Source organism: Caenorhabditis elegans, chromosome I (genome assembly GCF_000002985.6).
Source record: "Caenorhabditis elegans chromosome I".
Classification (NCBI taxonomy): Eukaryota; Metazoa; Nematoda; class Chromadorea; order Rhabditida; family Rhabditidae; genus Caenorhabditis; species Caenorhabditis elegans.
The window spans coordinates 9,343,515-9,359,066 of NC_003279.8; the positions used below are offsets into that span (position 1 = coordinate 9,343,515).

At 33.8% G+C, this 15,552-nt stretch overlaps 4 protein-coding genes across 6 annotated transcripts; all 4 read right to left on the bottom strand.

Annotated features, from left to right (window-relative positions):
* Window positions 1-1,209: 1,209 nt before the first annotated feature.
* Window positions 1,210-6,062, bottom strand: M04C9.2 (Aspartoacylase; the record flags this gene model as incomplete). Its single annotated transcript, NM_060088.5, has 8 exons — window positions 6,000-6,062; window positions 5,863-5,943; window positions 5,796-5,820; window positions 5,669-5,749; window positions 2,193-2,278; window positions 1,471-1,742; window positions 1,337-1,417; window positions 1,210-1,285 (listed from the first exon to the last, which is right to left on the bottom strand). The coding sequence occupies exons 1-8, from the start codon at window positions 6,042-6,044 to the stop codon at window positions 1,210-1,212; spliced, it is 747 nt and encodes a 248-aa protein (NP_492489.2). The 5' UTR covers window positions 6,045-6,062.
* A 692-nt stretch (window positions 6,063-6,754) lies between these two features.
* Window positions 6,755-9,186, bottom strand: M04C9.1 (Pyroglutamyl-peptidase 1; the record flags this gene model as incomplete). 2 transcript variants are annotated; one of them, NM_001129026.3, is made up of 7 exons in its annotated part: window positions 6,755-6,911; window positions 7,028-7,108; window positions 7,152-7,408; window positions 8,237-8,322; window positions 8,388-8,484; window positions 8,874-8,951; window positions 9,076-9,186. In NM_001129026.3, the coding sequence occupies 7 exons, from the start codon at window positions 9,082-9,084 to the stop codon at window positions 6,848-6,850; spliced, it is 672 nt and encodes a 223-aa protein (NP_001122498.1). The 2 variants fall into 2 exon arrangements, with proteins under 2 accessions (NP_001122498.1, NP_001122499.1); NM_001129027.4 differs by lacking the exon at window positions 9,076-9,186 and having other exon boundaries at window positions 6,848-6,911; window positions 8,874-8,915.
* Window positions 9,187-9,332: 146 nt separating this feature from the next.
* On the bottom strand, window positions 9,333-11,098 carry M04C9.3 (Pyroglutamyl-peptidase 1; the record flags this gene model as incomplete). 2 transcript variants are annotated; one of them, NM_060090.7, is made up of 8 exons in its annotated part: window positions 9,333-9,521; window positions 9,567-9,647; window positions 9,899-10,155; window positions 10,202-10,290; window positions 10,595-10,675; window positions 10,726-10,759; window positions 10,980-11,042; window positions 11,090-11,098. In NM_060090.7, the coding sequence occupies 8 exons, from the start codon at window positions 11,096-11,098 to the stop codon at window positions 9,449-9,451; spliced, it is 687 nt and encodes a 228-aa protein (NP_492491.3). In that variant the 3' UTR covers window positions 9,333-9,448. The 2 variants fall into 2 exon arrangements, with proteins under 2 accessions (NP_492491.3, NP_001129785.1); NM_001136313.4 differs by lacking the exons at window positions 10,980-11,042; window positions 11,090-11,098 and having other exon boundaries at window positions 9,368-9,521.
* A 412-nt stretch (window positions 11,099-11,510) lies between these two features.
* M04C9.4 (Wsv419) lies at window positions 11,511-13,565 on the bottom strand (the record flags this gene model as incomplete). Its single annotated transcript, NM_060091.3, has 10 exons — window positions 11,511-11,715; window positions 11,762-11,935; window positions 11,987-12,091; window positions 12,218-12,302; window positions 12,350-12,461; window positions 12,509-12,760; window positions 12,811-13,025; window positions 13,077-13,325; window positions 13,373-13,434; window positions 13,528-13,565. 10 exons carry the CDS (start codon window positions 13,563-13,565, stop codon window positions 11,655-11,657), a joined length of 1,353 nt encoding a protein of 450 aa, NP_492492.2. The 3' UTR covers window positions 11,511-11,654.
* Window positions 13,566-15,552: the final 1,987 nt, after the last annotated feature.

Sequence of the window (15,552 nt, forward strand, 5' to 3'; positions counted from 1 at the left end):
TATCTGGAAGCAAAGTTTCATGAATTTCGTTTCAATTACTGATTTTTATTTCTAAGACTTATTGAACTTGTGACCTTTTGACCTAAAGTCTCAAAATATCATAAAGGGGCGTGACATATCTTTTTCATATCAAGACAGATTCTAACAGATATACATTGGAAGTAACTTCAATTCATTTTTTGAAAAAAAAATCGCAAAAACCTATGGGACATTGAACACGGTGGGAACGATAAAAGTGTGTGTATGTCTGTGTGTGTGTGTAGAAGTCTTTTTCCCCTCTTTCCTCTCCATTTCTCTAAATTTCCACCCCTAGGCTGCCCCGCTGTCTCCCCCAGGCGCCCCAAATGTCTGTAGTCTCTTCGTCGTTCCCACTCTCTACACACCTGGGGGTGAGCGCCGCGCCGAAGGACTGCTGGGGGTAGGCTGCACGAGAGTGGACAGATGGTTAGAGAAAGAGTGAAAACTCTTTTTTTTTTGCGGAAAAAAGGGGAAGAAGGGGAAGACGAAGAGACCAAAGTGTTTCTCTTTCACTGGGCTCAGTGCTTTTGATCTCTGCGTGTCTCTAGTTTGTTCTCTCTTTCTCATTCTTTTTTCCATTCAGTGTTCCCCTCTCACCCCCAGTGATCTTCTCCGCCGCGCCGTCGTCGCAAAAACAGAATTTCGTGCCAAAAGTGCAAGGCCTCATGTTTGAAAGAGTAGTGTACTTTTTCACTTTTTTCGCAAAAAAAGGAGAAGAAACGTCGCGAAGCGTGCGTTTCTTTTTTTAATACCTCAGACCGAAACTAACCAAACAGGAATTGTGAATGAAATAAGAAATACAAATTAAGGCGAACAGTGAAAAATGAAGACCTCTATTACATAGTCGTCTAAAGATGGGAGTTTTCGACATACCATAGGCGCATTGGTCTCGCCACGCGGACAACAAATTACCGTATCTCATGTCTAATTATGGGCCGTTATTGAATCATATTTTAAAAATTGAATCAAAAATTGCTGTCAAGATTTTTAAAACAAAATTAGGATGCAACAATCGTTACAGTAATAATCGTTACAGTAGCTCCTTGTCTGCGTGGCAAGACCCATGCGCGTAAGATATGCCGAAAATTCTCATATTTAGACGCCTACCTAATCGTGCTGTTTCCGTTAAATATAGCACTAATATACATATGTACATTTATAGATCAAATTTGCACTATTTAAAAAAGACAATTAAAAATCATTTATTGTGATAAACTTGATTGCCTCACGAATCACGTTGGTCACTGCTTCTTTTGTACATTCTCCTCTGTAAATATTTTCAAAAAATGCTCGGCTTCAAAATAAAAGATAAACTCACTCAAAAGGTGGAATATGAATAAGAAGTGTATTGATCGGTCGTTCACGGAGGGATAAGTAATACAAATAACCGCCAACTGATCTAAATTGCAATCATTAAAAAAAGCAAAAAAAAAAATTAAAAAGAAAACAAACCTTCCCGGTTCCTGAGACTTCCCAACTGTTAATCCACCAAATTTTTCTCCATCTAATCCACACTTTTCAGTGACATCTTCTATCAAAAAATCAAAATCAATAAATGGCTTTAATGACTTTCTATCATCCGCATCTTCATAATTTTCAGAGGAAATCGTATTTCCTTCTGGAACGAATCCATTCACATCTTTCTTAACATAACCATCTGAGAATGCTTTTTCCTCGAAAAGAACTCTGTTTTTGACAGAGTGTGCAGCAAGATGGAGCACTTCCTGAACAAACAATATTTACTGGTGTTGCATTGGATAAGATATTATTTAAAAAAATAAATTAAATCTCTCTAAATAAAACCAAAAAATGTTTTACTTTACCAGATGATTTCTTATATTTTTCTTTGTGAGTTACAGTAACTCTATCATACCACTACCCTGAACTATCAATACTCTACAACGTGACGTCTTTAGATGATATTTTTTGCTATATCTTGCATGGGTCTCGTCATGCGCACAAATGATTACTGTACTGATTGTGAGTACTTTTTCCACTTCTACGACTTTAAAGAGGGTGTAATGGTCTACTGAAAACATTATCACCTTTATACTTCTACGAAATAAAAAGTTTGTGTCTAAGTGATTATTTTCAGTGTGAGTTAATGAATAGGCATATAGTTAAAGAATGAGAGTACAGTTGTTATATTTACAATCAATATTGTCAAAACTCACATCCGGATATTTTTCTCTCAATTCTGGGACTTTTTCTGCAACTGTTTCATATGAAACCGGGAACTTGTGAACCGTAAATCTGACGTCTGAAAATAAATTAATTCGAGATATTTTATTCCTGCGGGGATGTTTTAAATATGAAATTGTCTTTAATTTGAAATAAAATTCCGTCTCTTAAAATCTAAAAGCGCATGATTAGTAGTTGGTCTATGACATAATTAGATCTAATACCTAAACTTGAGCAGTCTCATTTTTAGTTTCAAAAAATATTTTTTTTCCTAATGAAGTATCTTCGTAATGAAGGTAATGATTAGCAGAAACAAAAAGCCAACAAGATAGATGGAAAAGAAAACCAATTATTTTTTATAAGGGATTTATGAGATGTGTTGAGGATTAAGTGAAAAATAAAGATTTTTAGATTTTCCTCTTTACAATTAAATATACAGTGCGTCCAACTTCTATAGCACCCCCCCCCCCCCCCCCCTCCAATTCGGCCGTTTGTTCAAAATTTTTTTGGAAAAGTGTTAGTGCAGTTCGATAGCAAATGTTGAAAAACCTATGCTCCCCAATTTTTATCATGATATCTCAAAAATCACGGAAATTAGGTCAAAATATCTGAAAAATGGCCGTCCAACTTCTATAGCACCCCCTCTGATTTTTGACAAATTTCTGAATATTCGGGGTTTTCTTCGTAGTTAATGAATTTATTTTGTAAATAACTTCACACCAAAATAATCAGGTGGTTTCACTTTCACATTTAAAAAATAAATATAACACTTGGAAACACGTGGAATGCCTGGGATTGTCCTGGAACGTTCTTATTTGCTTCAGAGGCCATATCTCGGCTCCCAATGATTTTCGCAGCACCAAAATTGATCAAAATGTTCTTCTCCGTCTATTCATTACTATGTAATTAGTTGTAGAAAGCATTTATTCATATGAACCAAATGATAAAGGGAGCAACTTCAGTGGTTTTTAAAAGGTTCGATTTAACCATGAAAACGAGCGTTCGGAGGCGCAGAGATAATGGTTGGGAATACATTTTCGACTAAAAATTACTACATTATAGCAAAAATTAAAAATTATTTTATATGAACAACAAATCCGTGGAAATCCATGGGTAAATCAGATGCCAGACATCTACAATCGCAGGTTCAATGTTTTGTCTGGTAGATTTTGCATTACTTGACCAAAAAAAGATTCAATGAGCGAATTCGCTAAATTTAAAGGGGGAGTAGAGTTTGTGGGGAAATATATGTTTCTGACTCTAATTGTGCTCCTGATACCGAATATCGATGTGAAAAAAATTAAAAAAATTTCCCTGATTTTATATTAATTTTTAAAATCCGCAAATCCATTGGATGCCTATATGTGAAATTTCAAACGCAAGATTTTCCCGCCAGAGACGCCCCGCCCACGAAACCGTGCCGCACGTGTGGGTTTACGAGATTAATTTTTTCCTTCTATTTTTATTCAATTTTATGCCGATTTTTTCCATTTTTTCGCTGTTTTATATCGAAAATGTTGTTATTTAACGTTAATTTATGCCTTTTTATTGATAAAAATCAACAATATTCCATGTAAAGGAAAAAACAATAACAAAAAAAAACAAAAATTGAAGTTTGTCCTTGGGTGCACTACGAATCAACGTATTCCGGATATCTGGAATGTTAAATGTTTGTATTAATGTGGAGAACTTTCGTTATTGTGATTTGTAAAGGAAATATGATGAGTATTTGGATGAAAATTGGAATTTACAGACTAAATCGACAAACTGTTGATTTTTTAAAGATGTTTTAGGCCTAATTTTTTAGCGAACGGAATGCTTTTCACTTTTAAATTGTTTTTTGAAAATGTTTTTTAAATGAAATGCTCACTTTTCCTAGAAACGTTGTGTCGCCGTAATTTTCCTTGTTTTCCGTCGATTTTGTGCTGAAAATGGAACTTTACATGGAATTTTGTTGATTTTTATCAATAAAAAGGCATAAATTAATGTTAAATAACAGCATTTTCGATATAAAACAGCGAAAAAATGGAAAAAATCGGCATACAATTAAATAAAAATAGAAGGAAAAAATTAATCTCGTAAACCCACACGTGCGGCACGGTTTCGTGGGCGGGGCGTCTCTGGCGGGAAAATCTTGCGTTTGAAATTTCACATATAGGCATCCAATGGTTTTGCGGATTTTAAAAATTAATATAAAATCAGGGAAATTTTTTTAATTTTTTTCACATCGATATTCGGTATCAGGAGCACAATTAGAGTCATAAACATATATTTCCCCACAAACTCTACTCCCCCTTTAACTTGAGTTATAAATACAACTAGCAAAATCGTCATTTGGAAAGGTATATCTTACTTTTCTGTCTAAAATTTTCGAATGTTAGCTTGAAAAAAAGACTTGCGGCTCTTTTTTGAGCGGTCTCATGATCTTTTCCGTATAAATTTTCAAAGACTTCTATTCAAAATCGAAGCTTCAAAGACATTTGAGCAGGATGAGCGGAAGTTCTGTACAATACGAAATCAAAACCTTCAGCTCTGCGCCTCCGAACGCTCGTTTTCATGGTTAAATCGAACCTTTTAAAAACCACTGAAGTTGCTCCCTTTATCATTTGGTTCATATGAATAAATGCTTTCTACAACTAATTACATAGTAATGAATAGACGGAGAAGAACATTTTGATCAATTTTGGTGCTGCGAAAATCATTGGGAGCCGAGATATGGCCTCTGAAGCAAATAAGAACGTTCCAGGACAATCCCAGGCATTCCACGTGTTTCCAAGTGTTATATTTATTTTTTAAATGTGAAAGTGAAACCACCTGATTATTTTGGTGTGAAGTTATTTACAAAATAAATTCATTAACTACGAAGAAAACCCCGAATTTACAGAAATTTGTCAAAAATCAGAGGGGGTGCTATAGAAGTTGGACGGCCATTTTTCAGATATTTTGACCTAATTTCCGTGATTTTTGAGATATCATGATAAAAATTGGGGAGCATAGGTTTTTCAACATTTGCTATCGAACTGCACTAACACTTTTCCAAAAAAATTTTGAAAAGCTCCAAACGGCCGAATTGGAGGGGGGTGCTATAGAAGTTGGACGCACTGTATGTTAAATGTGAAATAGCGCCAGAAAATTGTTCAAAACTACTCGTATGGTACAAAACATCAATGGTTCCAAAAATTTTCTGAAATTTATTTTTTGCGATCAGAAATAAACAATTATTCCGTTTCCGCCTATCATAATTTTGGAAGTTGACCGAAAAAGGCGATATACATATATCATAGGGCTTCAAACATGCAAGAATACCTTGAATATTAAAAAAAAAAAGGTTTTGTTCAAAAGTTGATCAATTGTCAAAGTTTTGAAATATTAGAGTGTTTTACTAGTATTTAGGTATTTGGTTTTATTCACCCGTTTTGAACATAAATATTTTAACACTTCATCGTTTAACTCGGAACACTCAACTTACTCTCTATTTCTTCTTTAAGTAGTTCATCAATTACAACCGACGATGGGTTGTAATCCAAATCTTCAAATTGACCATCAAATGCTGAACACTTTCTATGCTTTTTTATATGTAAGAGAAGAACACTTACCTGTGATGACAACATCTCTGGTGTACTGAAAATTATTATTTAATTTTTTTTCATTAGAAAGTCTTACCTGATGATCCACTAGAATCCTATCACACGCTGGTGATATATTCATTGTATTTTCTGCATCCTCTATGTTTTCCTTATCTTCCTGAAAAATGTTAACGCGTGAAAAAGAAGAGTTTTTATAAAATTGGGTCAACTTACTTGATTTCCAATTGGAATTGGATCGGAAACTGGAGTCATTGTCATCATGCTTCTTTTTTTTGTCTGGAAATGAAAATATTAAACAAGAATTGTTATTATCAGGAACAAGAGCACTGAGAGACAAGGTCAATTTTGTCACCAGTACTCATCATTTTGATAACTGAAGTTTTCTGTCATTTTGAGAGCTTTATCTTTGAGATACACAAGCAGACACCTCGGAGGGTGGGCACATTATCACATGAAGATAGTTGTTTGTTTGTTTGTTTAAAAGTTTAAATTCCACGTGGGTGAACTTATGTTCTTTTAGAAATCAAGATGATCCTTTGCTGAAAATCAAACATTTGGAAATCAAAAAGTTATTTTGAGATACTTTTTCAATGTCATGGGGGCAGAATTTTTATAATCACAAATTAAAAGGTGACCTATCATTTGTTGAATGACTCTCTCCAACAAAAAATTTGGAATAAAACCGATCGGAAAAAAAAGTCGCATCAGACAACTTCTCAACCAACTCTAGCCACTTTTGGTTTTGGCAATTATATCTAAAGTTGGTTGAAAAGTTGCGGCAAATTCGCAAGCTTATTTGAGACTTTTCCTGTTCCTGACCGCAAAATAATCTAATTTAAATTTTCTTGAAATTTTCCGAATCTTCCAGACATTCCATTATGTCCCTATAGCTCCCAGTAAAAAATGGCTGTTAGACGTTTTGCACGCCTCTCGGAGAATGTACTCTTTCATTATAAATGTTAAACAAATTGTTGAAAATATAACCAATTTATTCAGAAATCAGAAATCTGGAAATCGAATAAAAAATCAAAAAATTTCGTGTAAATTTTAGTTTATTGGCTTTATGTGGCAGCATCAATAATTTCTTTAACAACATTGACAACGGCTTCCTTTGTACATTCTCCTCTGCAATAATGTGTTGAAAAATGATTTTTCATAATTAAAAAGACAACATTTGGAAGGGCGTTCAAGACAAGACTTTGAGATCTTGCGTTCAAGACAAGACTTTTTTCTGAACTGACCCAAATGGCGGAACATGGATGAAAATACTATTCTTGGTACTTTTTTGAAGTGATAGATAATAAGAATATGCTCCAATTGATCTATAAGTTTTTGTTAAATGCTCAAAATTAAAAATAAACTTACCTTCCTGGATCTTCAGACACTTCAACTTTCAATCCTCCAAACTTTACCCCATCTAATCCACATTTTTCTGTCACTTTCTTCACCACATCCATACAGTCTATGATAGTTTCCAGGGTATTATCAACACTTTCACATGAAACTTTATTTCCTTCTGGTAAATATCCTTTTTCATCTTTTTGATGATATCCACTTTGAAATGCTTTTTTTTCCACATAAATTGTATTCTTCACCAAATGAGTCTCAAAGTGAAATGCCACCTCAAATATTTCAAAACTATTATACAGGGTGACCCATAACTATGGAGACTGGAGTAGACGTTCACCTAGTTTTTGAGCACGTATTACTTTTTTGAACGCTGTAGATTTTTGAGTCTGGACGTTTCGAAAATAGTTATTTACACATAAATTCTCACATTTTTAATGCACAAAAAAATTGGAACCTCATAACTTGCAACAGTATGCGTTTTTAATATTTTTCCACAAAGGGAAGAAAAGTTAATATGATTAAATGTCAATATTATCAAAAAAATCCCTTACCTTCCCTGCTATGTAATGGGGTTATTCAAGTAATGTAGCAAAATGTATTAAAATACATTTGTGACGTCACAAATGTATTTAAATACATGTTTTTATATACTTGAATAAGGTTGTGACGTAATTTTTCTACACTTTTTAATTTTCCGACACTACTTGAATAACCCCATAAAGTAGAATGTAATATTTTTTTGAATTTTCAGATTAAACTTTTTTGTATTTAATAGAGAGTAATAAAGTGCGTTTCAATACGAACTCTCAAACTAAAAACATTTCAAAAATCATTTTGAGACCTCTGAGATCTGAAAGAGCAACTAGAAAGGACAACAGAAAGCAAATAATCCACGAAGATGCGTGCCAGCGACATTTTTAAAAGGTTTACTGCTTCATACAAGTTGATAATTTAAAAGCGTAATTTCATATTTTGCTTATTACAGTGTGGTTAACAATATCCGATTGCTAAAAGAATTAGGGAATGCTTACATCATATCTCAAGAGAGCCAAAAACTGTCTCCATAATCAAGGGCCATGTAATTAAAAAAGGATACTTACAACTCCAGGGCATTCAAATAATTCATCAATTTTCTGTTTTAATGGATCATAGGATAACGGAAATTTGATGAGGAAGATCATCTTGTCTGAAAACTTCATTTGTTTCAGCATTTTATTAACTTCTAAATTAAGATATAAAAAAGAAACTGACCAGAATATTGTTCAGAGCAAATTTGTTCCATGACATCATTGGATGGATTTGTCGCATTTTCAGAGGTTTCAAAACCAACTATTGCTATTCCTTTTATCTGAAATAATGATAATTCAGCAATTTTTGTTGTAGAAATTTGAAAAAATTGTTTTCTAAAATTGGAAAATGGATATTTCTGGAATAAAAAAGTTTTTTTAATATTAAATGTTTTTTTTTTGGAAAATTGAAAAACGAAATTTTTTTTTTTCGATTTCAGGAAAAACTCCAACTTTTAATATTTTTTAGGCGTTTTTTTGTTGAAAATTTTTTTTCTAATAAAGAAACACCATATTTTCAAAAAAAACATCGTTTTTTCTCATACTTAATAAAACTTTTGATTAAAAAAATCGGAAATTTGCAAAGTCTTGTTTTCAGTAAAAAGTACAGGGCTTTATATACGGTGGTTTCTGATTTTTTTATTCAAACAAACTTGTTTTGTTCACATACCATCACAACTTCACGAGAATGTGGAAATGGAATATCACACATTGTCAAAATATCTGAAATCTCTCCTTCGCATCCTACCTGGAAAAATAACTTAACCCTTTCAGTTAATAAACTCACAAACATCCAAAACTGGAAATACAACAGTTATTTTTTAAGTTTCAAATCATAGTTTTACCCTTATGATCTTCAAAATGAAACTTACCCCCATCATTTTTAAATTGAAACAAAAGTTAGAGATTTGGTGGGGCCAAAACTTTTCTCTGCAACGTGATAGTAGTGTCTTTGAGAGATATATTTTCTTATAGCTGTCTGAACAGAAATGTGTGTATCTTTTATCGAATGAAATCGAAATCAATATTTCTTTGAAAAGGCGCACCATAAATCATTTTTAGTGGCATTCTCTGAGCTAAAATTACTTTATCAAAAACCACTATCTTTTCAAACTAGCTGCCCGTGATTTTCTGTCGAATCCAGTTTACTAAAATTAACTTTCAAGAGAAATTTCGAAAATTTATATAAACATAATATCACAGTAAAAAAATCTAAATACTTCTTGACCCAAAGAATTATCACATCTAGAATGCAAATAAAATAGTATTTATAGTTTCTCGAATAACCTCGGTCACAGCTTCTTTTGTGCATTCTTCTCTGAAAAAAAGAAGTTCATTCAAAAATGAAAAGGATTTCACTCACTTAAAAGCTGGAACATGGATAAAAAGTGACTTTGAGCAGTCTTCATGAAGAGAGAGGAAATACGAGAAACCGCAGAGATATCTGAAATATGTAATAAGGGAAATAATATTGTAAATATACATCAATTTTATACAGAGCACAGAGCTTTTACAGATGAAATTATGTCAGTTGTATGAAAACCGTTTGAGAAGTTCATAAAAATAAATTAGCTGCCTAGGGGGCGTTTAGAACTAGAAAAAATCAACCAAAAAATGTTTCAGTTAATTTTTTCAACAAACCAGAAAAATTGAAAAAAAAATTCAAAATTCAAAACTTCTCAAAAATACACAAACCTTCCGGGATCTTCAGACTTTTTGACACATAATCCACTGTATTTCTGTCCATCCAATGCACATTTCTCAGTAACTTTGGTTACCAAAAAATCACAATTAATACATGAAACCAGAGTCTCGTGTTCACTCGAACATGAAGTCTTATTATCAGCTGGAGTACATCCGTTTACATCATTACTACAGTAACCATTCGAGAATGCTTGTTGCTCGAATTTAATAGTCTTCTCAACTGGATGAGCACCAAGGTGGATTACCAACTAAAAATGTAGCTCTATAATTTAATTTATAATAATATTCACGTACATCCGGTTTATGCTCATTCCACAGCTCCGGAACTTTCTTGCTTACATCCTCATAAGCAACTGTAATCTTGTGAAGCTCTAGGTCAACTCCTGAAATTATTTGAGTTTAAGATCTTCTGTCAACTAATCAATGGTTTAAAAAATGTTTTAAAATTGAAGGAGCGTTTAAAACTAAATTTTTAGAAACTTATTTCTGTCCAACTTTTTTGAAAAATAGCATTCTTGCAAGAACCTCCGCAATCTTTGAAAGAAAAAAATGAATACATCTTTATAATATAAAAATCATAGAAACACTTTTTTTGGTCCACTTTCAAAATTGTTATAACTGAGCACAGCAAATAAAAACATTCAAAACTCGCACTTTCTATTTTAAAAGTAAGTTTGTAAAACTTACCACTAATTCCATTTTTCGTGAGCTCGTCAATTATAATAGAAGACGGATTTTCTTCTTCAAAGCCCCGAAATGGTCCGAATCCTAAAAAATTTAGAACAGATATTTTTTCAAAACAATTTGGCAAAACTGACCCGTAACGACAACTTTCTTCTTCATTGGAATTGGCTGAAAAATAGGATAATAATGACAGTTTGCATAAGTTAATTTATTATAATTTTTTTCTAATAGTAAAGATGAATTAAATTCTAAAAATCTGAATTTTTTAAAGAAAAATAAGAATTTTATTAAACATAAAGTTGATACAAGAACACAGTGACCCTCACAATAAATAAATATACAAATAACCAACAGAGCGTACTTGCATACACATTTTCCCGTCACTTACCACTGTTTCCATTCCTGGATTGCACATTGTCAGCATATCACCGAGTTCACCCGTTACATTCATCTGAAAATATTAATATATATATCAGATATACAGTAGTATGTACTTACGCCCATCATGTTTTTCTCCTGGAAATTTAACTATTAAAGGATAATTGGGAAATTGAAAAATCTGTGGAAATAGAATGGCTACAAGAAAAGTATGTTACTAGAATAGAGAAATAACTTTTGTTTGACAAACGTGTAATGCAGAAGTACTTTTTATGTTCAAAAAATTTTTTCTTCGAGATAATAGTATAAAGTTAGGAATTTCCAAATTCAAAGAACAATATGGCAAAAGGAATCGAAATTTGGAAATAAAGTTTCCTGCTCGGCATTTCGTGTCTTCTTTCTCCCACCTTTTTGCCACCTTTCTACCACCAAAATGTAGAAAGGCGAAAAATGGATAGGGAAAGGTGGCAAAATGGTGGCAGATTGGTGACAATAGGTGGCAAAATAGTGGAAATTCAGCGACAATAGGTGGCAAAGCGACTTCAATTTTCGTTTTTTATCCTGCTAATCCAATTGGCTCGAAATCAATACAAAACAAAATTTTATATGGTCAATAACAAAACAACAATAACAACAAATAAATAAAAGTCAACTAGCAAATTAGCTAAATTGAATGAATGTTCTTTCATGATGTTGCATCTCTATTCGGAGAGAGACTGTAGCGTGGCATCGCACGTTCCCGGCAACTGAAAAATATTGATACTGAATTGATTTTTTTTCGTGACAACTTACAAAGCCATGACATCATCCGGACGTGCCAAGTCACACTCTTCTTTGGTCTTTCCACTATGTGCCCTGTAGAATCTCAACTGGTGCCATGTCAAGTGCTCCTTGCAATCTGAACGAGCTGAACAATACGATACAGTGTCACGAGCGGCGTTGTAGTGATGTTGGCGGAGACTTTTCCTGAAAACACGTAATTGAATATTTAATGGAACGAAGCAGTCGTAGACTCACATAGCTGCTGCCATAGCTCCGATACAAGTTTTTCTGGCCGGTCCACGGAATTTTCTACGTCGTTCCACTTCTTTGCTTGCATTTTCTCCCAGCGATTGTAGAAATCTTTAAAAAAAATTATATAGAAACAGCTTAAACTTATATCTTATTCCAAAAAGAAGGCACATTTTTTATCAGTCGCCGAAATAAGATTTTGCTTCTTTTTAAACAATTTTTTGGGAAATCACTCACGTTTCTGATGCATCTGAAACATTGTAGCAACCTCCTACGAGAAGATCTTCAGGGAGATAGACACCGAGAACTTCCATTGAAAACGCTGGAAAAAATAATCGTTTTTATAAGAAAAACCATCCAGTTTTCTACCAAAAATTGTGTCGATAACTGATGCTGGGTATTCCACAAAGTGCTTATCAAAGTTGTAGGCAGACGACGGGCGGTAGGTGAACAGCCAAATCTTGAATGATGGCTTGAACAACTGTAAAAAGGAGCAATAACGCATTTTAAAATAGTATTTTCACATACGTTTTTCAAAAATCCGACATAAACACTTGTCAATTGAGCCACAGCTCCTTGTCCTTGGAGTGTAGTGTTATTATAGAAGTTTGTCAAATTATATCGAGGGAATCCGTCTTTCTCTTCAATGGCGTACTCTCTACTAATCACACGTTTGACAATGGATCCCACTGTGTTCGCCTTCGACAAATTTGCAGCCAATGAGTTGACCGTGGCTTCCGTATTAGCCCAAGCTGTGTCTTTGGAGGACTTCATCTTAGACTGAAAAAAATGAGTAAATGGAAATATATATTTATAAGTTTCTGAATTACCAGTACAAATTGCCCCATACTGAATTTCTTCCAATCACCATTTCCGCTAGACGCAAGCTCCTCGTAAAACTCTCTAGGCGTTACTTCGGGCTTAACTCTCGATCGACAAAATTCTTCAAGTTGAACATCTGCCAAAGTGCCGGTTTCCAATCCTTCCATAACACGGCTGCCCAATTCTCCGATTTGATGATTTTGAAGACATTCTTCCATCTTATCTGTAAACGAAAATTAAATTTAGAAATTTTGAATAATTTTAATCATCATACCAATAATAAAAGGAGAATCGGCGTATTCCTCTTCACTTTCATACATGCTCTCGTCGTAAACTTCTTCATCACTGTTTTCATAGATTTCGCTATCTATTGAGTTCCTACTAGTACAACGATCACGATCATCACATCCTTCATTTTCAAGCTCTTCTGCTTCGTCTCCTCTTGACTCGTTTATCGGGTTATCTGTTTCGATTTCCTCCTGATAACCTTCCATTTGCCGAAGAGATGAATCATAGTTGGCCTCTGAAATGTGAAGCGTTATTATTTTGGACAATCAAGCTAGAACTTACGTAAAATTCTCCTGGGCACGATGTTGTAACTGTTGAAGAAACGGTCATTTGACGCAAAGTCTCTGAAAGGAATATAATACTATAAAATACAGATTTTTTCGTATATATATAATTTTAAATTTGAAAAATTATAAGTATCATTATTTAAAACTCACTGTTCTCCTACATTTTCTTCCAAATTTGGGTGCTCCATCCTAGATTTTCGAAAAGTCTTGAAGTTGGTCTTAACTTTGCCTGCAAATTTGTCATACATACAGTAATTAATTTTTCCAACAAAAAACAAAAAAAAATTGAAAAAAAAGATGAAAAATGAAGTTTTAAATTACAGTTTAAATATTTTCAATTCGAAAAACAGCTTCAAAAAATTGAATTAGCCGCGGAGCGTGTGCGTTGCGTTTTTTGGACTGATAGGATGTGACAAAATGTGACAAAGGGTGACAAATGGTGGCAAATGGTGGCAAATGGTGGCAAAGGGCGGCAGTGGATATTGGCTTGTGGCGGCTGCTGCGCGCGGAAGCTCATGTTTTCGGCAACCAAAGGTGGGAGAAAGGTGGCAAATAAATTGGAATTTAAGAATTTGAGGAAATTTTTGTGATAGTTTAACAAAAGGTGGGAAGAAGGTGGCAAAAAGGTGGACGGAAAGTGAGAAGGCCACAAAAGGTGGGAGAAAGGAGGCACTAAATGCCGAGTGGTTTAATGTAGAGTATCGTAATTGGGGTTTTTTTGGAATTTGGTAATTCCAAACTTTGTGTATATATACATATTTGTTTGAAATTAGTTTTATGATTCTGAAATAACTATTCATCAAAAAATTTGTTGAAATGGTTTTAATTTTAGTAAAAAATTGGCAATTACTCAGTAAAAAATTGGCAATTACTGGAAGAGGGTTGGGGAGGGATAGTGGTGGTGGATGGAAGACTGAATTTGAGGATTTTATGTGGGCCTGAAGGGAAAATGTAATGAATTTCAAGAAATTTCTTGCATTTTCACTCCATGGTCAGGACTACTGTCTACGACTTACGTTTTAATGAACTGTATTTGAATATTTTAGAGTTCGAGCCTGCAGCTCTTGATAAGTTCCAAAGTTTTGTCATGTTGGAAAATGACCTACACTTTGGCAAAAAAATCCCCACTGTACAAATCTTACAAATCAGCTTTTCAATAGCGCAGCGGTAATTAAATCAAAGCATCTGTGCTGCAAATATAATATGTGAAAATTGAGTCATTGGAAATTTAAAATTACATAACGAAACATAACGAATCACTTTGGGCAAGGTTTTTGTGGAAAAAAAAACGCAAAACTTAATTGTTTATTAAAGAATGTGGCAATACTTGGAAATAAAAAATAAATACGATTGACTATGAGAAAAAAATCCAGGAGAACAATATTCCTCTACAAATGGCATAATATCACACTGGGTGGGTGTGTGAAACATATGTAAACACAAATTTCAAATGGAAAACCACTATATATTCACGTTTTTCATTGCATGAATTTTTTCAAAATTATTCGAAAACAGATGATAGAGCTAATTCTGGCGTTCTTTTTGCCGAAAAGTGGAACTCGAGGATTAAATCCAATCAATGGTTAACCATACACATTTTTCAACAAAAAATTTTTAACGTTTTCTACTCTCCGGTAATAATTTTCTGCTGTCTCTTAATGTACTTCACAGATGAAACTTTGATTAAATAAAACGCAACAGCTACATTTGCTTTACTTGATTAATTTTGAATGACCGCACATTAAAAAAATATTTTTAAATTTAAAAAAAATGCATGTTTTCCGGAAACCCTCCCTGAGATCCTCCCACACCATCTTCGAGCATGTAAAATCTTCCAACTCTTCGAGGCTCTTAGTTTCTCTATCTAATTACCGAAAGTGCATAGCATGCTCACCTGTTTGTGAGCACAAATGTGAGCTCCGAGCTGCTTCCCTTCCTCATCTCGTCTTCTTCTTGTGCTCCGCCGTTTGCTCTTGGTTACCATAGAAACTGTCTGTTACACCCTTTTCTCTTCTTCATGCTTCTTCTCTTTTAGTCTTTCCTCTCATGGCTCACTCACTCGTCTTTTCCAATATCTGAACCTATGTTCATGCTCACTGCTTTCTCTCTATTTTTTATCGCGCGTATTTTCTCATATTTCTCATTTCTCTTCAATTTTTCTAAACGTTTTTTCTT